Source organism: Andrographis paniculata, unplaced genomic scaffold (genome assembly GCF_009805555.1).
Source record: "Andrographis paniculata isolate CXL003 unplaced genomic scaffold, ASM980555v1 Contig65END, whole genome shotgun sequence".
Lineage (NCBI taxonomy): Eukaryota > Viridiplantae > Streptophyta > Magnoliopsida > Lamiales > Acanthaceae > Andrographis > Andrographis paniculata.
Window position 1 is genome coordinate 3,269,994 of NW_026137601.1, and position 25,885 is coordinate 3,295,878.

Consider the following 25,885-nt stretch of genomic DNA (forward strand, 5'->3'; position numbering starts at 1 on the left):
CTCATAATAATATTTATTTGAACAACATTTTTTATCTTAAATAATTATAAAATAATATATTGTTTAAATAATATTAAATATAAAATTGTTAGTTTAATAGGTAGTGATTTAATAGGTTATGATTGTTATGATATAAATATATAATATAATAAATAAAATAGTTTATTTAAATTTACATTAAAAAGATAAACTAAAAAATATTATGAATTGTTTTATTTTATTAAATACTTTTTAATTAAAATAAATGCACATAGAAAAAAAATATTTTAATTTAAATTAAAATTATAAAATAAAAAATCTTGTGAATGGTAATGTTTTATTCAAAATTATTTAATTAAAATTATATTTATCTACATTTATATTATTAAATAAACAATATCGCGAATTATTTATTTTTTTAAGTTAAAATAAAAATATTGTATTATTTTGTAAATTTTTTATAATATATGAACATCAGGTGATTTGAACGGTTATAAATTTTGGAGGTAAGTTTTAAGAAAGATGAATATTGCGGTAATGAAAGAACAATATTAGTGGGTAGATGTGTTTTATTAAATTCAAAATAAGAAAAAAAAAATCAAAATATTTGGGGTGTGTTTGTTTGGGGGTTTAGATTTTGAATTGGGATATGAATAGTAAAAATTTTGAATTTGAATAGTTGTATGATGTGATATAAATAGGTGTTGATGTGATGTTTTGAATGTAAAATTGATTTTTAGTATAATATAAAAAATGAAAAATAGGTGTTTGATTTAATATTTTTGGAGAAGAAAAAAAGGGATGAATAGTGGAAATTAAATCCAATCTCCCAAACAAACACACCCACTTGTAACTATATATTTTGTCTGGCCAGATGCATTCTCTCAGCCAAACGTGAATGCAACTAGAGCGGTTAAACGAACCGAGCCGTTCGTAAACTCGGTTCGATTCGGCTCGATTAAAGCTCGTTTGCGAACGTTAACGAGCCGAGTCGAACAATATAAACAGGCTCGTTTGGTTAACGAACGAACCCGAACTTTGTTCATGAACGTTTGCGAACGTTCGTTTAAATAATATATTTATTATAAATATTATATATACATATAAAATTATAATTTATAAATAAACAAAATATTAATTTAAAATATATAAATAAAATAATTTTAAAATTTCTTTATAATTTATATATAAATTAAAAAAAATAAGACAAACAAGTTCGAACGAACTCGAACGAGTTTAATCAAGCCTAAACGAGCCGAATACGAACACGAGCTCAAACAACAAAAATTCGTAACGAGCCGAGCTCGAACACTACGAACAAGCTCGAAAGCTTAACAAACGAACACGGGCCTTGTTCGCGAACATTAACGAACACTTAAAATTTGGCTCGGCTCGACTCGACTCGGCTCGAATCGTTAACAGCTCTAAATGCAACTAGTTTGCAGGGTATTAAGTTCGGTCGGGGTTTATCCAACGCATATTTTCAGATAGCAGTTGTAGATTTCTATATCATAAAATAATAATAATAATAATAAAATCAAAAAGTAAGTTTGGAATGCTAATAATTCACAATCTCCTCAACACAGCTTAGACCAGTAAAGGTCCAATTGCCGTACCTTTTTTTTTTTTTTTTTCACCCAAAATTCCTCTCCCAAAAGCAATGTCTTGAAAAGATGATTTTATTTTATTATTCATTTTATTTTACTTTTCATGCATGCATGATTTTGCTTTTGACATGTAGGTTAGGTTACACGTAATCAACCTAGACATTTGTACTACTATATATATTGTTATTGTTGCTCTAAACCCCAAAGGAATGAAGGCTTGGTTAGAAAAGAGTGACGGGGAAATTAGATAGAGAGGGAGTTGAGAGAAGGAAAACACATATGTGAGTTTTGATTGTAGAAAATAAACAAACAGATCCTTTTGCCAAGGACAAAGTAACATGATTGAATGCACAGAGATGATATAAATTGTTTTTTTTTTTTTTATTGAAAAATAATCAAACCACCTATACTTATTTAAAAACAACCAAAACACTATATAACGTTTCAAAACTACAAAAATGAAATTAATAGGTCAAAAATTGATAATCTATTAATTATTAACTTGCGACTAAAAAAAAAGACCACGCGCAAAATATTCAGATCATGAAGACTTGATCATCTTGCGGCTTGATTATTTCCAACAATCTCTCCTTAATCTTGACGCAACTTACTATTGTCAAATCAATTCATTCTCTGTTCCAGACAACAGTAACGTGAGCTCTTCATTATCCATCGGAGTCAAGTTGGTCTATTTCTCCAAAATAATTAACTTGATTCCTATCTCACACGGCTTGCTCTTGCATTCAGATGTATAGTGTCCTATTTTTTTGCATTTGAAGCATTTAATGTGGTTTTTGTCATGACCATCTCTACTACCTGAGTCTTTGCGCCTTCTTTGTTGTCATCTCTTTTATTGTCTTTACTTCAATTGTGTCAACACCGAACGCAATTCCTTCGAGCACTAAATGAATCTTTCATTATCTTTCTCGCTCATTCTTTTGCAATTCAGTGAGAAGTAACTGACTATCTCTAAAACTAACGTATTTCCGTATTTGCGCACGTTCATCAAAAGCCTTCAAGTGTCCAACAACTTCCTTGAGCATCATACTCCCAAGATCACATAATTGCTCAATTTTTGCAATAACTAGGTAATGTATCAACCAACTTATAGAAAAACGGAAAATAAGGATATATTTTTGGGATTTTGAATTCTTTAGAAGAAAAAAAATTATAGATAAACGGACTTATAGAAAAACAGCAAACACTTACTCGAAGACTGGATAGAGAATCGTAGTATCAAAGTATCAAAGTATCTTTCTTGCTTAGGAACCTAAGTAACTTCTCTTAGACCCACTAAGTCGAAACAAAGACAACTCAAATGAATATGCTAAACCCCTGAGAAGGTTGGAAACAACGAACCAATGAATTTAATCAAAGACCCAATTTGATGGATAAACCAAAGTGCAATGATTCATTCTAAAACACTTACTTTAAGGATAAAACTAATCTTAAAATATATTCAAAGAACGATGATCCCAAATTACATCTAATTTTTCCCTTGTACAGACAAAGAAAAATAAATGCAAAAGTTGGAAACTATTACATTCAGTTTAGGAAATAGGTAAAAATAAATTAATATAATCAACCTATGAAACATGCTAGATTCAATGCATTCACATCTTGAAACTCCAATTTCATTGATGTCATATTGGAAATCCACTTTCATTGATGTTGTTTTTTGGAAATCCACCTTTATTTATATCGTCTTGGAAATCCACCACCATTTATAATTTTTTGGAAATTAAAAAATATTCAATTCCTCTTGAAATCTCCACTTGTCAATATGAAACTCAAGTAACATTAAATAAATTGTTGATTAGATTCCTGTAGTAGGGCTAACAACAATGCACATTCTAGAAGTTCGTCTTGATCTCTGCTTGGTTGGATTAAAATCAGCAAGGGTGAAAAAAGTTTCTATGTTTGTGTTCTGAATTTATTTTATTTGTTCAATTGAATTGTCAAGGCTGAAATTTGATCTTGAAATTTCCATGCTTTGCTCCGAGTTATTAGTCTCTGGAGTAGTTGAGGTGTTTGCATTGGCTTCCTTGAGACGGCCTTGTCATTTCCTCCCTCTTTAAGATTCAAGTCCTTTGTGATGAGATGTACGTCTTCCGTATCAAAAAGAGATAGAGCAACAACATTGAATGTTCCATGAACTTGATACTCACTAGGTAACTCAATGCGGTAAGCATCATCGTTGATACACTCAAGTACTCTAAGGGTGTGTTTGTTTGGGGGTTTGGATTTTGAGTTGGGATTTGAATAGTAAAAATTTTGAATTTGAATAATTGTATGATGTGATATAAATAGGTGATGATGTGATGTTTTAAATGTAAAATTGATTTTTAGTATAATATAAAAAATAAAAAATAGGTGTTTGATTTGATGTTTTTGGGGGGAAAATTTTGGATGAATAGTGAGATTTTGTCCAAATCTCTCAACCGAACACACCCTAAATGAACCATCTCCTCGTAGTGTTAGCTTGGACTTTCTTTATTCCGGAAATCTCTCCTTACGCAAATGTAATCAAACCTAATCACCAGGTTGGAACACAACCTTCTTTCGGCCTTTGTTTGCATGTTTCGCATAAGTGTGAGTAGTCCATTGTAGATTTTTCTTCACTCGACTATGTAATTGCTACACAAATTCAGCTTCTTTTCTGCCATCGAGACGTTTGTAATCATTGCATGAGAATGGCAGAAGATCCAAATGAGTCAATGGATTAAACCCATAAACAATTTAAAAATGAGAATAATTAGTAGCTCTATGAATAGTTCGATTATAAGCAAATTCTGTATGAGGTAAACATTCTTTCCAAGATTTCATATTTTCACGGGCTAAGGTACACAGTAAACTCCTTAAAGTCCCATTGCTTTATTCACATATTCAGTTTGACCATCAATTTGAAGGTGGTGTGAATTAGAGAATAACAATTTAGTGTCTAGTTTTCCCACAAAAAATTTCCAAAAATAACTTAAAAATCCTGAGTCCCGATCAAAAAAAATTGTCCTCGGCACACCATGCATTTTCAAAATATCTCTAAAAAATAAGTTAGCAATTTGTGTGGCATCAGTAGTTTTCGTACATGGAATGAAGTGCGCCATTATTTAAAACCTATCAACAACAACAAATATTGAATCTTTCCCTCACCGAATCCTAAGCAATCCCAAAACAAAGTCCATAAAAATGTCAATCCAAGGTGATTTGGGTATGGGTAAAAGAGTATACAACCCATGGGGTTGGGGTGGACTTGGTTGTTTTACGCACAATGCATTTATTTATTAATTATTCAACATCAAACTTCATGTGTGGTCAATAAAAGTGTTCATGCAATATATTCAAAGTCTTAGACCTATCAAAATGACCCATCAAATCTCCAAAATGTGTTTCATGCACACAAAGATTCATAAGTGAGCATTTAGGAATGCATAAACGATTATTATACAACAAATACTAATTTTGTAAATGACACTTGTCATGACAATGCTTATAACACACAATATAGATGCCACCAAAATCGGAATCAAATTCGTAAAGCTCTTTCACATGAGAAAAACTCATCAAATTGGACTCAAGTAATGTAATAAGTGCGTACCTTCAAGATAGAGCATCGGAGACCATATTTTCCTAACCTTTTTTGTACTTGACAATGTATGAGAAGGTGTCGATGAAGGCGATCCAACGTACCTTCTGTGCACTCAACTTTGCTTGGGGCTTGATGTACTTTAGTGACTCGTGTTTGGTATGCACCAGAAACTCTCAGGGCCGAAAGTAGTGCTGCCAAGTTTGAAGGGCTCAAACCAAGGAATACAACTCCTTATTGTACGTTGAGTAGTTCAATGCAGCCCCCTGTAACTTCTTGCTGAAATAGGCCACCGCACGTCATTCTTGGGACAAAACAACTCCAATCCCTACACTAGACGCATCACAATCAATCTCAAAAGTCTTAAACAAATCATAAAGTGCAAGTACGGGTGCATATGTAAGTTTATACTTTAAGTGAATCAAGAACTTGTTGGTGCTCTACTCCCCAATCAAACTTGTCATTCTTCTTGGTGATTACTGTGAGAGGTGCTGCAATGGTACTGAAGTCTCGTACGAAACGCTTATAAAAACTTGCAAACCCATTGAAGCTTTGTACATCTCGAATGGTAGTAGAAGTCGGCCATTCTTGGATGGCTTTGATCTTTGCTTCATCTACAGACTCCTTTTTTGTCTATAATGAAACTAAGAAAATTGCACTTGTCGATACAAATGTCGCATTTTTTTTCAGATTAGCATACAATTTCTCATTACGCAACACACTCAAAACAACTTGCACAATGCTTCATACTTCATATCAAAAAATATTTCAAACTAATACACTAAACAAAAAGAATTTTTTTAGAGCATAGTTTTTAAAAATAATTTAACACATATTTTAAATTAAAGGAAAAATTATACAAAACTCACATGTGGTTTCATGAAATTGCGCAAAATCCCACATACTTTCAAAATTGCGTCAAACTTCCTCATGGTTTCATAAATTTATGTGTCTAATCCCTAGGTTGTCTTTATTTAACGGTGTGTTGACCCGCACGTGCTCAAATTGCGAATGAGTTTCAGAATCTCTACTTTTAAACTCTTAAAATTACAAATATATTAATTCCTCTTATATTCGGTCTCAAGAAACACTAATTTTTTTTTTTCTCAAAACTACCATAAAACAACTATTTTAGGTATATTTTTATTGTTCCTTAAAGGTAAATATAAGAAAAATTATATTTGTAATTTCAAAAGTTTAGAAATAGAAATTATGAGACTCATTCGCATTTTGAACATGTATAAGTCAAATACCGTTAAATAAGGATGACCGATGGTGTTAGACGCAGAGTTTATGAAATCATGAGAAAGTTTGACACAATTTTGAAAACATTAGAGATTTAGCGCAATTTCGTGAAACCACATGTGAATTTTGTGCAATTTTGACTAAATTAAAACTTAGTTTGTTTAGTGTTCATATTTTATTTATTTATTCCTTTAATGTTCATTAAGTGTTTTGTCATGAGGTTCTCATGGAAAATCATAAAAGTATTATAATAATTGATGTTTTATATATTATTGTTAGCTAGATTCGTAAAAGAGGAGAGGAACCTTGACTTTCTATCAACTTAGTCAAGCGCGCTAGTTGCAATCAAACTTAGGACCAACCCTCGACTAGGTCACGGCACATGAGAAACTAACCCCATCAAACCTATGCTACTTCGTCCTGGTAATCTGTCACCACTTTTATTGTATGTGTAAATATTATATATTATGCATTGTATTGTTTAGTAATATTTAGTAATATTGTATATATTTAAATATTAAGTCATACACTATTAGTAATTTATACCATTTCAAAATTTATTCTATTGTAGATTCGGTCGGAGTTTTACTCAGTGCATTTTCGAGTAGCGGCTGCGGGTTCTCACATTATTAAAAAGAAAAAAAAAATTGTTCCATTGAGCACAACTTCATTTTGCATTCAAAATCTAAAATATATAGTTGTTGGGTTTAATTTATAAACTATTAAATTCAATTAAAAATTTATTCAAAACGCATTAAAAAAATAGCAGCTACAAATTCAGATATTATAAAAGAAAATCTAAATATATCTAGAATCCAAATCCAATTTCAAAACGTATCAAGCACGTGCTTCGTATTCTTATTTTTTACCATATTTTTTCTATTTGCTTAAAAATCTCATGGTTTATTTATATAGTTATCTTTTTGTTCCTTTAGTTTTAATTTTTTTATTTATTCAAAAATAGATTAAATATACTAATATTTTATAAAAAAAAAATTGTGAATATGACATAATAAATAAAATTAAAAAAAAATATTCATATTTAAACAAATATTTCATTGAATAAAAGATATTTGTGAAGGTAATAATGAAGTCCACCTAAAAATCTAAACTATTTGTCTTTCTTTTTCTAAGCATTGATCAATATAATTATATTTTCAACACGACTTGTTACGAAAGATCAATACGCAATATATCTACCGTGACTCGTCAAACTTACGAGAGATCAAATCACAATGCATTTATTCGTATGTGGCTATCCGTAGGACATAATATAGGGTCTGTTTCTCCAGCCCAGCTTTGGGCTGGATCACTGTGCAAACACTATAATTTAATATAAAGTTTTTTTTTTTAAAAAAAAATTATAAATATAAAAAAATTTATAATTATTATAATTTAATAAACTATATACAATATATATATCATTTTGTAGAGAATAAATTTTTTTTATAATACAAATAAATAAAAATTTTAAAAAATATATAAATAAAATATAAATTTATAATTAAATTATACAAATTACTATACATTTATATTATTATATTCATACCAATCAAATCAATACACATCAATACTCGTCAAACTCCAACTAAATCCAAACCCAAACAAAAAAAAAACATCAAAATTCAAACTCATCTCAAAATTCAAATAAAAATCATACTCAAACCAAATTTTCCCAAAATCTCCTAAAGAAACACACCCATAATGTTTGCCCTAGGACATGATGGGTAGACGAGCCCCACCCCTCTATTTCATTGCAACACATACCACAAATATCAAACGATCGCATCGCCACAATAAGTGATGGACAAACATGTGTTTACTTTTTATTGTCGATTCTAATTTGTTTGATTTTAGTTTCAATTTGAGTTTTTTTTTTTTTTTTTTTTTTTTTTTTTTCATTAAGGTTTAATTTAAATAAATATTTTAATGTAATGAGAAATAATAATATACTTTTGTTGGAAACCGACTAAATAATACTCCCTTCATTCCATATCTATGTCCGTATATTTTTTGCACGGAGTTTTATAAATATTAATATTATATTGAGATGTAGTTGAAATGATTAAAATAATCTTTTTAGTATTGTATGATGTAAATATTAGTTGTAAAGGTATTTGTAATGCTAAGTAGATAGTACAATTACTAAAGAAATAGAGTATATACACTCATCATTGTTTGATACATCCATCCCTTCAAACCTCAATAATAATGTCTATAGGTATTTTTTCTTTTTGGAAATTTTAATTAAGTAATAGTTTGATTTAGTAATATTTTGTAAAAGAACATTTGTATTAAAAATATGATGGGCCTCAAAAAAATTTCAAAATAAATCGACATGTATTATTTGTTGTTATTGTTTTAAATTTATATACAATTTATTTATAATAAATAATTTATCAACCCGTAACTTTATATCATTGCTTTAACAACTAATAATTAATTTGTTATTATTATTAATTTTTATTTACCCTATTATTTTTTTATCAATCATTAATACATTTTTTTACTGTACTCACTTTATTTTTTACATACACTATTTTAATATTAAAATATTATTTCTTTCATCTCATTTAATTTGTCAACTTTTTTACTTTTGTTTATTCTACATAATTTGTCTTTTATTTTTTAACAATATAATTATACACTTAAATTACATTTTATAATTTATATTTATAATTTTTTAGTTTAATTAAACTATTTAGTCATTTTAATCTTAATCTATAATTATTTTTATTAAATTATAATTATTTTTACTATTATACTTCGTAATTACTTACATATTATCAAATACTTAAAACTCAGTGTCTAACCTAAAGTGAACAATTAAGTGGGACAAAGGGAGTATCATATTTTAATCACCGTATCCAACTAAATCTATATAATTTTATAGGACCAACGGATTATTTTTTTCTCAAATTTATTATTAATTTTTTATTTTTTATATTACACTAATATATTTTATATCTAAAATATTATAATAATAAATATTTATATATAATTGTTCGACTTCAAATATTTATTATACAAAACTACAAATCCAACCCCAAATTCACATACAAACATGCTCTCATAACGCATGAGATTTTTATAAGCAATTATTTAAGTAGAAGAAGGCCAGAAAGTATCTAGTGCGAAATGGGCCGTGTTTTGATATTTTGAAATATTTTAAATTTAATGTTTTGTTTGAATAAAAGATAATACTATTATATTTAAAAATAAAATAATTATATTTTTTTTTACAGAATAAATGTTTTATTTGAATTATATATTTCCTCAGTCTTGCAATCGATGATTTTTTTATTTATTTTATTTGTTTCATAAAAAATTATTTATTTATATTTTTAATAAATTTATTCATTTTAAATATATTTAATAAATATAAATTAATTTAATTATTTTTAACTTGTTACACGTAGCCCACTCAAAATCTATTTATTTTTATATATCTCCTCTATAAATAAATATTTTTATCTATATTTAAAATTTCTTATTTTTTATAAAATTAGTTCTAAGTTAATTATAAATAAGTAAATGTATAGTTTTATTTATTTGTATTATATAAAATTTTATTATCTACAAAATGATATTCATATTGCATATATTTATTGATATGTAATTCTAAAAATATTTAGGGTGTGTTTGTTTGAAGATTTGGATTTTGAGTTGAGATTTGAATACTAAAAATTTTGAATTTGAATAGTTGTATAATGTGATATAATTAAGTGTTGATGTGATATATTGAATGTAAAATTAATTTTTAGTATAATATAAAAAATAAAAAAAATATGTGTGTGATTTGATATTTTTGAAAAAAAAATTAGATGAATAATATATTTGGCGAAAAATCCCAAAAAATACCTACAACACTACTCATATAAATAATAATAAAATAATATAATATTTTATTACTCCCTCCGTCTCAGATACCATGTCCGCATTGCCGTTTCTATCCGTCCCACATGCCATGTCACTTTATTTTTTGAAAAATGATTACACACTTTAATCTCATTTTAAATTTTTTAATTTTATTTATTTTTAATTTTAATTAAACTAATTAATTATCTTTATCTTAATTTATAATTATTTATATTATAGGATAATTATTATCACTGATACATTTTTAATTATCTACTAATTATACCCCTCTTAAAATATCGTGTCTACAATGCAGCAAAGTCTAAAATACCGTGTTTTTTAAAAAAAGTTTCATTTCTCTACTGACACGTGGCAGTTCCTTATTCGGGCTGCTAGTCTGCTATCAAGCAGCAGCAAGACGTCAATGTAATCCATTTCCAACTTGCTTATCGTGCGGCCAGTAACGACGCATCCCATCCTACAAATCGAATCGAACGGATACTATTTATCTTCGCTGGTACAACATGCTCGAGATTTACTCTGCCCCTCTTTTAAGTACCAGCAGCCAGCAGGCGTCGGCACTGAAAACACAGCAGCGAGCGAGCAAGGGTTTCATCTCGCGCCTCAAATTCAATCGTCAATCCCAAACGACGTCGTATGGGGCTTCTCGACCACCTCTGGGACGATACTCTAGCAGGCCCCCGCCCCGACACCGGCCTCGGAAAACTCCGGAAACATGCCACTTTCAGCGTCCGATCAGATTCCGGCAAAGGTACGCCGCCGGAAGTGTTTTAACGATTCGATCAAATCGATCTCGCTGCTTAGCTACATCTAATTTATCTAAAGTGATCATTGACTGATGCTATTATTATTTAATCGATAAACAATTAAAAGCAAAATTGGACTCGATCTCAAGTCAATAGAAGTGTTGCGGAAATATGTCTAGATATTAGGTCGAATTCTGTTGAGCGGATTGCGTGATTTTGATGATTCTGATTTTGAATTTGATTTCGTCGCTTGCTCTCTGCACAACCAGAAATTTTGAGCAGCATCAGTCGATCTTACGGAGGAGAGGCTGCAGAGGATGCAGCGAAAGTGACGAGGAGCATAATGATGGTGAAGCCGCCGGTTTCAGATCAGAAGGAATCGCCGCCGGTCTCTCCAGCCAGCGGAACACCTCCGATCTCCCCTTTCTCCGGTAAGTGCCCCGCGAACACATATTTTATCGGTACCGTAAGTTTTGAAAGTTTACGTTGTGTTTGTTTGCGGAATTCAATTTTTTTTTACTATTTCGTTGTATTTTAGTAAAAATACAAAAAATAAAAAAATTGCATTAAATACTATATATTTTATTTATTATGTAAAATTCTTTTGTATTAATATAATATTTGATTCTAAATAAAAACTTCAATTACTCAAATTTTATACAAATAAAAATTATTTATTTTTACATATTTTATAAAATTATATAATAATTTGTCTCTACAAAGATTAATCAATTATTTATTTATTTTATTCATAAAAAATTATTTAAAATATTTTGCATTTTTATTTGTATAAAACTTACATAATTTAAAAATTTATTTAGAGTCAAATATCAAATTTTGGTCGATAAGAATGTTTCGTGGAAATTTTACTTTCACACAATAAATAAAATAAAAAATAATTTATACATTTTTACTAAACCATGACATTTTATATAATTTATCCTATATATAAATATTTTCTTATATCATATCAAACTAATTTAATTTTTTTTATTCATTCCACTTCAAAATTTGTGTTCAAAGTCGTTTGTCACGTATTTTAACTTGCGATTTTGATTGATATATTTTTTTATGAAATTTTTTCTATATAATAAAAATATAAGTATATAATATAATGATTATACTTACTAAATAAGAAAATAAAGATATTTTTAGGGTGTGTTTGTTTGGATGTTTGGATTTTGAGTTGAGATTTGAATACTAAAAATTTTGAATTTGAATAGTTATATGATATGATATAAATAGGTGTTGATGTGATATTTTGAATATAAAATTGATTTTTAGTATAATATAAAAAATAAAAAATAGGTGTTTGATTTGATATTTTTTGGAAGAAAAAAATGGAATGAATAGTAAAAATTAAATCCAATCCCCCAAACAAACACACCCTTAGAAGACAAGTAAAAAGTTAACATAATATTTTGGAGACCGAGTATCATGTTACACTTTGAAATATAATACTTATTATGTCATCAAAATTTATTCTAATTTGATTTGACACGAGTTTAATAAATATAGTTAAAAGTAAAAATTGTTTATTTTAAACTCTTTTCGTCCCTTATCAAAAGGGTATTTGAAGTTTTATAATAGATTAAAAAAATAATAATATTTTATTAATTAATAAAAGTGTAAGAGTTTTTGATATTTTTATTCTTTAATTTTAACTTATGTATAAAGTAATTTATGTGTAATACTATTCTTGTAATTTAGGTATAAATTAAAAATATTTTGATAGTAGTTTATTATTACTTTTTATAGAAAATGTATACTTTGAAATTGAACATACGAAAATGATAAAAATGATATTTTGAATTGAGACGGAGAGAGTAGTAAATAAAAAGTAGAAAATAGTTTTTATACTAAAAAAACCGAAACATTTTTTTGATGACAGATGCACATCAAATAATTATTTAAATTCAAACTTCCAAACAAACGCTTATGTAGAACTTTGAAAAATTTTACTATTGAAAAATTTCCTCCGTCCCGTCACAGATTATTCATTTTTTTTTTGTCCGTCTATAAGAGATGATCCTTTATATTTTTAGTAAATGTATTCATCTTAAACATACTTAACAAATATAAATTAACTTGATCAAATTTCTAACATTTTACATGTATAATCCACTCAAAACGCATGTATTTATATATTTTTTTCTCAATAAACAAATAATTTTTATCTATATATCAAATTTCTATCTCTCTCTTTTTTTTCTTTTTTTTTCTTTTTTTTTATTTTTATAAAACTAGTTCTAGTTAATTATAAATAAATAAATATATTTTTTATTTATTTGTATTATATAAAAATTTATTATTTACAATATCTATTATTTATATTTTGTATATATTTTATTGAAATACAATTTTAAAAATATTTAAAATATCAATAATATTACTCATATAAAAAATAATAAAATAATATTATAACTTATTATTGATAACTTACACACTATCTAAAATATCATATTACTAATTAAAAGAATCATCTGGCCTGGACCGAAGGAGGATGATATTTTTTTAAAAAATAGTTAGTAAGAATTTTTTTTGAAATTATTAGGGTGTGTTGGCAGGGGTTTGGATTTTGAGTTGTGACTTGAATAGTAAAAATTTTGAATTTGAATAGTTGTATGATGTGATATAAATAGGTGTTGATGTAATGTTTTAATCGTAAAATTAATTTTTAGTATAATATAAAAAATAAAAAATAAGTGTTTGATTTGATATTTTCGGAAAAAAATTGAAATGAACAGAGGATTAAACCGAGAATTCTAGTGATCTCTAAGGGTACTCTCGTCATTTCACAGACTATAATTGGCCGAATTTGTAGATACATTGAAACAGAGTACGCGTTACACACCTGCCAGAAATCTAATTTAGCATGCCTATTTCTTTCCTCAATAAGTTTGAGATTAATATTTTAAATAAATATATATTAATACATTTTAATGATTTTTTATTTTTTTCGTGAAAAAACATTCTAACGAGAGATTGAGTGTGTTTGTTTTGTATTTTGGTTTTTTTTTTTTTAAATTTTTTTATACTCCCTCCGTCTCGAAACTAAACATCCATTTGCTTTTTGCATGTAGTTTTAGAAATATTAGTATTATATTGAGATATAGTAGGAATAAAGTAGAAATAACTAAAATAACCTTATTAGTATGTGTGATATAAAGGTAATGATATTTGTGTAATATATTGTAAGTTGTAAGGGTATTTGTAACGTTAGGTAGAAATTACAGTTACTAAAAAAAGAAAATAGATATTTTGTTATGAGACGGACTAAAATGAAAAAATAGATACTTTGTTATGGGACGAAGGGAGTATAAAATATAGAAAATTATGTAGATAATATAAAAATAACGAGTGTATAATATATTAATTTTTTTGAAAAAACGTATTTAAATTTTTTTAAGAAAATAAACAAACACTGAAATTATGAGTATTCATTCCATATAATATATTGATGTTACTTTCAAAATTGGCTGTGGTTAAAATAATGACTGAATTAAATTAACACTGTGATGATTTGATCAAAATTAAAATACTAACATAAACAATTAGCATTTCACCATATGGCCAAAGTTAGCACTAAAACAGTTAGCATTTTATCAGAGTAACATATACCATATTATGTATTATATAGAAACATGTATTGTGTAAGTTATATATTGTATTATGATGTATAATCTGTTTATTGTGCTATTATGTTGAAATCATAATATATTGTAATATATATAATTATATAATATGCTATTTAAATATATATTATATATTATACAAATATATACTATTTTTTTAAAAAAAACTGCTGATTGAAGCAACAAAAATGTTACATGTAATTATATAATATGTTATAAAAAATACATATTACATGTTATATTAATATATAATATTTTCTTTATAATAATGTGTTGACAATCATCACAATAGCAAAGTGCCAAAATGATGTCAAGTTTGTTTACTTTTCATAATTATCTTATCTTATCATTACTTTTTTAAAAAATATACTCCCACCGTTCCAATATAATAGTCTTGTCTACCATTCTTATCCTGTTTAAAATAATAGTCTCATTTTTATCAATAACCATATCACCATAAAACTATCTCTACTTTTTTATTATTATTACACAATTGTCGCTACTTTTTATACTAATATACTCACAAGGGCAAAAAAGTCATTTATCCTTACTTTTTACCGAGTACCAATATAATATCAATATTTCTTAAATCCCTTGTCCAACACAATAAGACTATAGAGTATTTATTATCCAAAATATCATATTCTAGAAGTGTGTAGATTCAATAATTGACACGTCTTTGTCGATCTTCTTGACTATGCTCTTCGTGTATACGTATACGGCTAAGTCATTTGTTCTAATGAATAAAAGAGATGATAAGATAGAGACGTGTCCCAAAACCTTCATTGTTACCTAATTATCCTATACCTAAGCACAATTATTTGCTACTATTATTATTCTAAATAACATTAAAATGAAATGCAGGATCTGGAAAAGAAGCATTCTGGTTTAGGAAGAGATCGACATCATTTGCATTTGAGAAATCTAGTGGAGTTGGACCCAGGAGCCCTCCACCGCTTTACGATCTCTAGGGTGTGTTTGTTTCGAGTTTGAATTTTGAATAGTAAAATATTTGAATTTGAATAGTTGTATGATGTGATATAAATATGTATTGACATGTAAAATTGATTTTCAGTATAATACAAAAAATAAAAAATAGGTGTTTGATTTGATGGTTTTTGGGAAAAAACTTTGTGTGAATAGTATAAATCGACACACATCCTTCGAACAACCTTAGTAAATTTTTGTTGCTGTTATGGGTTTTTCTTTTTTCTTTTTTAAGAAAAAAAAAAAAAAAACATATGTGAAGAGATTATTCTATCGAATTCGAGGTCATGTTAAATACATAATGTCTGGCTGGTAGGTAAAAATCAGTTTATGTGGTTGTAATTTGTATTTGCAATAATTGTGTCTTTAGTAGTCGGGTAAAAAAAACCAAATAAAGATGTATTAATAGCGCATTAATATTTGTAAAAATTGTGTATTAATCCCTCCATCCCATCTAATATGGGTGTATTACTATATGGGTGTATTAATGAGTAAGTAATTAAGAAGTGTATTAGTAAAATTAATTATTATTTAGTAAAAATAATTATAAATTAAGATTAAGATAAGTAAATAGTTTAATTAAAATTAAAAAAATTATAAAATTTAAAATTTAAAATGCAATTAAAATGCATAATTATATTTCCAAAAATAGAAAAGACAAGTTATGTGAGACGGACGAAAATAGAAAATAGGAACAAATTATGTGAGACGGAGGGAGTAATTATTACAGCATAATTAATAACAATGCCTTTTATGGTGTGTCTTAATTTGTGTTTGTGTAATAAATAATGTATGGTATGTTTCTTTCCTCAATTTTTCCCAAATTTTACTATTTGGACTCTGTATTCTCTGAAAAAAAAATACATTTTTTTCTTTTACAAAATATCCCATCAAACATTATTTTCATACCAAACTTAATCAATTATTTTTTCCAAACTTATCAGAAATACACCGTAATGCTATGTTCAAATAGTGTTTGTGAATATATATATTTTTAATTCACTGTTGAGTATGTTATTTTGTAATTTTGTTATCACAAAAAAATAGATAAATAATAAAAAAGGATGGGACGTCGGGATTTTAGAAAATCAAGAATCAAGATATTAGATAAGAATTAATTGAAATCATATTTGGAAAAAACCAAAGTAGGGGTGATGGATGCCGGACTGCTGGTAGAGGCAATCAACTTCCGATTGCAGATGGTGTTTAGACAGATGTAGAAGTTTGATTGATACAGAGGTCGTCACGATTAATGCAGAAGCTATCCAGACCAAAGTCGTCCGAACAGATACAAAAATTATCTGAACTAATGCAGAAATCACCTGGATTAATGCAAAAGTCATCCGGAGTGTTGCGCGAGTTTTCTGACTAGTGCTAAAGTTGTTAGATGATTTGCAAAAAGTTGGATGTCTTTTTTTTTTTTTTTTTTTTCTGAGAAGATAGAGGCTGACCAGATATATTTGGGATGGTTCGGCCGTCGAATGTATTTTCTAGAAGATGGGGCGATGTTAGATATATTTTGGATAGTTGAGGCGCTGGTAGATGTATTTTCCAGAAGAAGAGGCGCAACCAGATTTATTTTAATAGTCTAGGATTGTAAAATTTATTTTCCAAAAGGCGAGCGCTATTAGGTGTAATGTTCAGATGTATTTTCGTGTTTTGAAGAATATGCCTATAAGATATAATATATTTCAGAAGTTTTGAGCGTATTTATATATATATATATTTAAAGAGGTCTAGGTGTGTATTACAAAAGAAGAGACGCCCCTAATCCCGATTATTTATTTTTATCGGATCTAATTTAGGAAGTTGAATGATTATTTTTCATTAAAAAGTTTTTCTCGTCATGTTTTTAGTAGAACATAACGTGGCATTGATTCATAAGATAACATTTAGATCCTAATGTATTCATGGTAAAATCGCGTATTTCAAAATCTCAATTAAAATTATTATTTCTTTTATTTTTCTGTAATTTAGTTAATTTTTGTACTTTTTTCTTCTTCATTAACTTTTTATTATCAATCATATGAATTAAGGATTCAATCATTCTAATTCCAAAAAAAAAAAAAAAAAAAGCCGCCATTGGTTATCATTTGGTTGAAAATTTTCAACTCACAATAACAAATTTTAAACTGAAATCAATAATAATTACTCTTTATAGTTTTCAATACAAATGCACTATTTCTTCTCACAAAACATATGAAATCAAAATATTATTTAAATAAAAATTTAAATCAACAATCAATTTCAAACTAATTTAAAACTACAATCAAAGTATTTTTTTTTTACCATTACAATTCCCCATTAAGAAATTTTATACTCCATCTGTTACAATTGAAAGTATCATTTTTATTATATCCTACTCAAAAGGATTCATTTGTTAATATAGTAAACGTAATACACACTAATACAAAAAATATATTTAATTTTTACATAAATGACAAATATATCACCACAAGAAAACAGTTGTATAACCATAAAACTAAATATGTAGAAATTTTAAATATATGCCAAAATGATTTTGTTATAAAATTAACCACAATAAAATGATTAGGGCTAAAAATAGTGTAGTTAATTTGGTTACATAAACTACCATAAAATTTGCAACATAATTTTCTATATAATTATTTATCATATTATTTGTCACAAAATATATTTGCTATGACTTTTATCAGATATAGTTTATATAATAGATTTATAATATTTTGCCACATAAATGTCATGATTTATTGCAATAAATTTTGCCAAAAATAAATAAATAAATAAACAAATCATAAAAAATTTGCTATGCAATTTTCGTTAATAATATCTACAACAAGAAGATTTTGATACAATGTTTAAAGTCTAAAACTACAATATTATAAACATTAATTGAATTAAAAAATAATTTTAAAAATATTAGCAAAAAATTTAAAATTATCGACACAATGTTGAAATCTATTTGGGCCCATAGACAATGGTTGTGGAAGTTGCGCTAAGAAATATGGCAATACCTATGATGTCACCACTATCGATCAGATAAATATTTGCTCTCATTCAATGAGGAAACCGCTAATCGAGGCCATCGTCAGATGAATGGTTTGTGAATTGTAAGGCACCAACAGTTCAAGAGCCAAAGCATAGATCCCACCAAAGGAAAAAAAAAAATGGCGAAAAAAATTCAAAATGAATGCATATTGGAAAAATCATATGGTCACTATAAATTTGGCCGGAGAAGTTGACGAAACATGCTACAATGAGATAAAATTCACGGTAGCAAGAGAATGTGAGCAAGACGCCATGGAAAAAAAAAAGTTCAACTTGATAGTCAAACAGGCAGTTGCGAAAAGAAATGGGCAGTGGCGATAAGATAAGAGCAAATCAAAAATTGCCGTAAGCAAAAAAAGTTTAACTTGATCACCAAAAGTCCAAAATAAGAGTCGGTCGATGCCTTGAGCAATCTTCCAAGCGATCAAGCAAAAAGTAAATTTCAATTGGTGCTCGGTTGTAAAAAACCCAGCTGCTAATCAAAAGGGAGACCAATCAGTTCCAAACTTTTGGCTCAATATGTTGATGCTTTTGAAACACTCGAAAAAATTATGATTCATGTAGACGATGGAGGATTAAAAAAAATTGAAGTTGACAAGAAAGTTGTCAAACAAAAAGTTGACAAGCTATGCTATAAAGAGCTTGGCATAGAGTGCATTCTAACCTTAGCCGGCTTTGAAATAAGGCCGCAAGTTGACCGGTGGAACACCTAAGTGGTTATGTAATGATGACATTGGAGAAGGGAGATGCCAAATGACTTGAACTTTACTTTTCAATACTAACAAAAATTTTGATATTCGTGGCGCAAGATATATTGACGAAAGTAAAAGTTGGCGTTTCAAGAAACTTTGAGACAAATAGGATTTGTACGCAATTTTTTTTTTTTTTTTTTCATTATTGCTTGCAGATAGAAGGTTTGATGTACCATGGCTATGATTATTTCTCCGAGGAAAAGTTCGAGTTAGTTAAACATCTAGTCGAACATCTATTTTCCAATAAAATTGGTAGACCATATAAACAACCGCCCATGAGTGTTTTCTTGTCGCCAACTATAGTGGAGTTCTTTTGGCATATGAAAGGGTTGATTACCAAGTTTTTTGAATGCAATAGAATGTCACAATCTTTCAAATTTATACATTCAATTGATGTTCCATTTTTGTCAATTGAGGTGTATATCTCACAAATTTATTTCATATGTTAAATATTCAATATATTATAAAATATATGGGTCATTATATTGTCACACAAAGATTCTATCGACAATAGTGAAGTGCCGATATTGAAAATTTTCAATCGATTGGATCAAATCGACTTAAATCAAAGGCCAAATTATACAACTTTAAAAAAATATATATATTGTCCAACCCCATCGATTATTCATGGAGCTCGATGGCATTTTAGAATGATTAATCACTCAATTAATTAGCCACTACTCTCATCCAACTTAGTGGATTAATTGGCCACTATCCTAATTTTTTATGAAGAGATTAGGTGGTCATTGATCGATCAATTAAGAAGGAGGTAGTGGCACTGAATAAAGGAAATCATGGGCAAGCGTTACATGCAATTGAATACAAGTGTTACGGAATGACAAAGGATGTCTTTAGCCATGAAGAAGCTATCCGTGCAATAGATATCGTACCACATCTCATTCCACAAAATTATTTTTCGTTTTTTAGATGTTCTTTGTATTTCTCTCTACTTTTTTGTAGAATTATGTAATTTGATTGTCAATTAATAACAACTCGTTTGCACCTTTTTTTTTTTTTATTGATTCATATTCTCTTTTTTACAAATTTATTATATACCACCGGGGATTCGCATCGAGTCACCCATGAACCCATCTATTTTTCTGACGAAAAGTTTTAGGCTGAAAATTATTTTCCAAGGCAAAGAAGTTGATGTGCTATATAGTGTATGCAATAAATTGTTGAATGGATTGTTGATGTCATTGATAGGAAAATAACTTTTAATAGTTGATGTATGGATACGTTGTCTCTACACGATGAAATATAGTCGGTCGAATTGTTTAAACTGTGGATTTGGCTAGACTTAGCCATTGATTGACAAGTCGGTTGATAATTTGTGTAACATGTGGATTTAGTAGACTTAGTCGTTGATTAACAAATTGATTGTTGAATTGTGTGAGCCGTAGATTTAGCTAAACTTGACCATTGGTTGACAAGTCAATTGATAAATTGTATAAGTCTTGGATTTGGCTATACTTGATTGTTGATTCGCAAGACAGTTGATGATTTGTATAAGCCGTAGATTTGGTTAGACTTAGCCGTTGATTGGAAATTCGGTTGATGATTTGTGTAATCCATAGATTTAGGTGTTGGTCGGAAAGTCAATTGATGAATTGTGTGAGTCATATATTTGGCTAGACTTAGCCGTTGATAGGCTAGTTGTTTATGAATTGTGTAAGCCGTGAATTTGCTTAGACTTAGACGTTAATTGACAGATCGAATGATGAATTGTGTAAGCCTTGGATTTGGCTAGACTTGACCGTTGATTGGTAAGTCAATTGATGATTTGTGTAACGTGGATTGGTTAGACTTAGTTGTTGATTGGAAAGTTGATTGATGAGTTGTGTTAACATAGATTTGACTAGATTTAGCCGTTAATTCACAAGTCAATTAATATAGGATAAATTATATACCACCATTTTGTGTTTTAATAAAAATGCCCTATGTTTTATTTATTGCGTGAAATTCTCTTGTGTTAATATAAAGTTTGCATGAACACTATCTTGTCCAAAACTGATGTTTGGTTTTAAATAAAGACCTAAATTATACAAGTTTTATACAAATAAAAAACGTAAAATATCTTAAATAATTTTATTGAATAAAATAAATAAATACGTAATTGATTAATCCTTCATTTTTTAGTTTTTTTAGACAATTTTTTATCTGATTTTTACGAAAAATATAAAAATAAATAATTGATTATTTATTTAATTTATTCAAAAAAATTATTTAAGATATTTTACGTTTTTATTTGTATAAAACTTGCGTAATTTATGTATTTATTTAGAACCAAATATCAGTTTTGGACAAGGAGGGTGTTTCGTACAAACTTTATGTTAACACAATAAAGTTTCATGCAATAAATAAAATATATGGTGTTTTGTGCATTTTTACTAAAATATAGGGGGTGTTATATGATTTACCCATTAATATATATGAGCAATACATTTATCTAAATTTAGACGATGCTTAGCAAGTCGGTCGATGAATTGAGTAAACCGTGGATTTCTGCTAGTTATACTTGTTATTTGGATATCGTTTATTGCTCCTAATTTATTTCATGCAGTACATATTTAATTTTTTACCCAACTTATGCTAATGTTACCATTCCCATGCACAATTGAATTCTAGACTTTTATTGACTTAATGCTTCGTATAGATAAGATTTTTATTGAACATGCATAACCTTAAATAATTGTAATATATATATATATATATATTTAAGTTGAATTATAAATGTATTTATATATTAAAAAATTCCAACAAACAAGAAAATATAGTAATGAACATGACCAAAACCTTGAACATGAGCATGAATACGACAGTAAACATGGGCTTGAGAACAGGGTCATGAACACGGTCGTGTTGTTTGTCTATGTTTAGGCAGCTTCCTGAGTCATCCAATACGGTCATTGTTCAGTCCGTGCCCTTTATCATAAAATTATAATTGATTCATTTTAGTTTGAATATGACTAAATCGATCAAAAAATTTCAATAAGAACAAAATCCATTATTGTTATTTAGAATTAGACAATAAAAATATTTTTTTTCCCCTTCAATTTAATTGGAAACCCCAATTAGTGTGACATAATTTTTGGGTAAATAATTACATTTCCCTAAATTAAATTAAAGACGGATTAAATTGAACTATAAATAGTTAAACCTATATTTCCTTAAATTTTGATATAAATTTATGATTTTTATCCTCGCTTCAGTTATAGTGCTGATTAAATATAAATCATTCTATTTTGTTATTACGATAGATCCTATGTTGAATACTCCAAATTCAGCGTACTGATTGGTAATCTCCACCTTTAATTCAAAAAAATTGTTTAAATAACTTAATTAACCTTATTTAATTAAAGGCCAAGATCTAATTCAGCAATGCTGATTTAGAATTTTCATATCAACACATGATTCTTTCTCTTTTATTATTATCATATCATGTAGTCAATAATAAGTAAGAATAATTTTGTAATTTTATTATAATTATGAGAAATAATTATTTCTAAATCTATAAAAGAAACCCTTAATGATGGGACAATAGCAGAGATATTGCTATCGAATAGCACGAAATCACAATAATATAGTGTTTTCTATTACTAAGTTCTCGATGTTTTCATAGTTAATACAAGTGTTTTCTTTTTTGTTTACATAAAACAGTAAGTTCAACAAAATATTTGCGATACATCTTCATAGCAACTTAATCAACCACATAAATACAATCCCCAATATGCAAATCTAAAGAAAGAAAGTAGCACAATATCGACACATAAAACAAAATATAGCTAATTAGGTTTCCTGGTAGCCATCGCCTATCGTCAAGAAAACTTCTAAGCAAGCAAAAATTATACTAAGCAAAACCACATCAAACATCATTCGTAATCTTTTTAACTTGAGTACTCAATTAAAACAAGCAAATAGATTAATTCACTTTAACAGAAAATTACAAGTGATTTCAAACTCAATATAAAAAAATTAATTATATTTTTAAAAATCACATTCTATTTTTCTATTACTGCACAAGATTTTAAAATGTATTTAAACATATAAAATATAATTGAATAGAAACAACAAGAGTCTCTTATAATAAACTAACATAATTTATTCTAATTAATATGGTTAGAGAACATATATTGATACAAAAAAGCACAAGATAAGCCTATAGAAAAAACAATACGATGTTTTCTGTAACTATGTCCGATGTTTTGATTATTTAATCAGAGTGCTTTTAAACTAAATTAATTTTGATTGTGCGGGAACACAAACTTTGATTAGAAAAAACACAGGATCAGCCCATAGAGACAACAATTTGGTGCTTTCTATAACGATGTCAAATGGGGCGGGTTAGTCTCGGACTCTGTTTTAATGGAGTAGGTTCGGGTCTAAAAAAATTAATTCGGGCGGATTGTGAATTTTGTATTTTAGACCCGGCCAGGTTCGGGACGGGTTACAAATTTTACTAAAAACCCGTCCCTCCTCGAACTCGAACCCGAATCCGGATATGTTAACAATCATTATAATTTGTTTATATTTTTATACAATATAAATTATATTATTTATTTATTTAAGAAAATTTAAACATAAAATAGAACATGAATTCTAAATCAAATTTGTTTTCGCATTTGTTATCCTACAATTCTTTTAATAATCGGGACTACTGTTGGCCGTCGTCACTACAGACTATTGTCAATATTTGGTTGTTCTTATTTTTAGAACTATGATTTTTGGGTACTTTGACGCATATTTTTTTAGTATTAAATTATTTAAAAGAATTACTATATTTTATCATATTCTTGAAAAAAACGAATTTGTCGGGTTGGCCCCGAACCAAGAGGATTCGAGACGGAACGGGTCTTGAGGCCAGGTTGAAGCAAGGCAGATCGGATCTTGAGTTCCAATATACTCCCTCCGAATCATATTTTTTAAAAAAACAATATAATTATATTATAATTTTTGTTCAATGTAACCACACACGATTATTTTTTTCGGAATTACTTCGTACCACATTATTTTTCAACCAATGACCTTATAGTTATTTTTTAATTTAATCTACAAGTCGAAGGGTTTTGAACTAGTGACTTTATAGCTATTAAAGACTTACACGACCTGTCATGCCAACTTAGCTATCTACTCCAAAGTATTATTTTTTGTTTGTTATTATATTTTAACTATATAAATATAATTATTGTAAATTTATCTTTTAAAAATATATACATATTTATTTAATATATCATCATGAATTTTTAACAAAAAATTGAATAGCTACGAACGATATTGAATAAAAATATTGAAGATGATTTTATTATTTTGTTATTACTTTGAATAGCTACGAACAATAATAAGAAAAATTTATAGTTATTTTCGTTACTTATGTTGTGACATTTGATTTTAAAAAGTCACAAAAATTATACTATGATAATATCTGTAATAATTTAAAGTGTTAGAAATATTTTGGTTAATTTTGCCGCAACTTAAAATAGTCAAGAAAAAATTTTGTGACGAAATAGTCAAAAGACACGGAATAGAAATATCTTGGACATTTTCGTTACATAAGCCGTTACTTTAAATAGTCACGGAAAGTTGTTTGTAACTTTTTCTGTAAATATTACTTACGAAATAGTCAAAATAAAAAATTATGACATAAAATTTGTCACAAAATTACTTTCAATGACTTTTAATTGTCACGGATTAAAATTTGCGACAAATTTTCGCAATTATCAACTTTTTTTCTAGTAGTGTTCTATCTCTCTCCTCAGTAAATAAATATTTTTATCTATATTTAAAACTTTTTATTTTTAATAAAATTAGTTTTAAGTTAATTATAAATAAATAATTTATCTATTTATTTATTTGTATTATATAAAATTTTATTGTTTACAAAATGATATCCATATTGTATATATTTTATTGATATATAATGCTAAAAAATATTTAAAATGCCAACAACACTACTTATATAAAAATAATAAAATAATATTATAAATTATTATTAATAACTTACTAATCTACACTACCTAAAATACCATGTCCTTAAACCATGTCTTTAAGCAAATGGTTCATCTTGACCGAAACGGAGGGAGTATTTTATAGCGCGGGCGGATTTCGGGGCCTGCAAAACCCATCCTAAACCCGTCCCGTCGACATCCCTATATATTTATGCTTTCGTTATATAATCACAATGCTTTTTTATAACTACATCGAGAACTAGAAAGTAGCAAAAACATTTCTCCAATTACAAGTAATTTTTAACTCAATATTAAAGAATTACTTATATTTATAAAAACACATTCTATTTTTCTACTATTGTACAAAGAAAAAGGTGTGTTTGTTTGAGGATTGAATTTTAAATTCACTATTCATCCCATTTTTTTCTCCAAAAATTTCAAATCAAACATTTATTTTTTATTTTTTAAATTATACTAAAAATTAATTTTACATTCAAAAC

General features: G+C 27.6%; 1 protein-coding gene across 1 annotated transcript; it reads left to right on the forward strand.

Annotated features, from left to right (window-relative positions):
* Nucleotides 1–10,835: 10,835 nt before the first annotated feature.
* Nucleotides 10,836–15,781, forward strand: LOC127262022 (dormancy-associated protein homolog 3-like). Its single transcript, XM_051290493.1, has 3 exons — nt 10,836–11,044; nt 11,309–11,470; nt 15,539–15,781. The coding sequence occupies exons 1-3, from the start codon at nt 10,930–10,932 to the stop codon at nt 15,643–15,645; spliced, it is 384 nt and encodes a 127-aa protein (XP_051146450.1). The 5' UTR covers nt 10,836–10,929; the 3' UTR covers nt 15,646–15,781.
* The last annotated feature ends 10,104 nt before the right edge of the window (nt 15,782–25,885 follow it).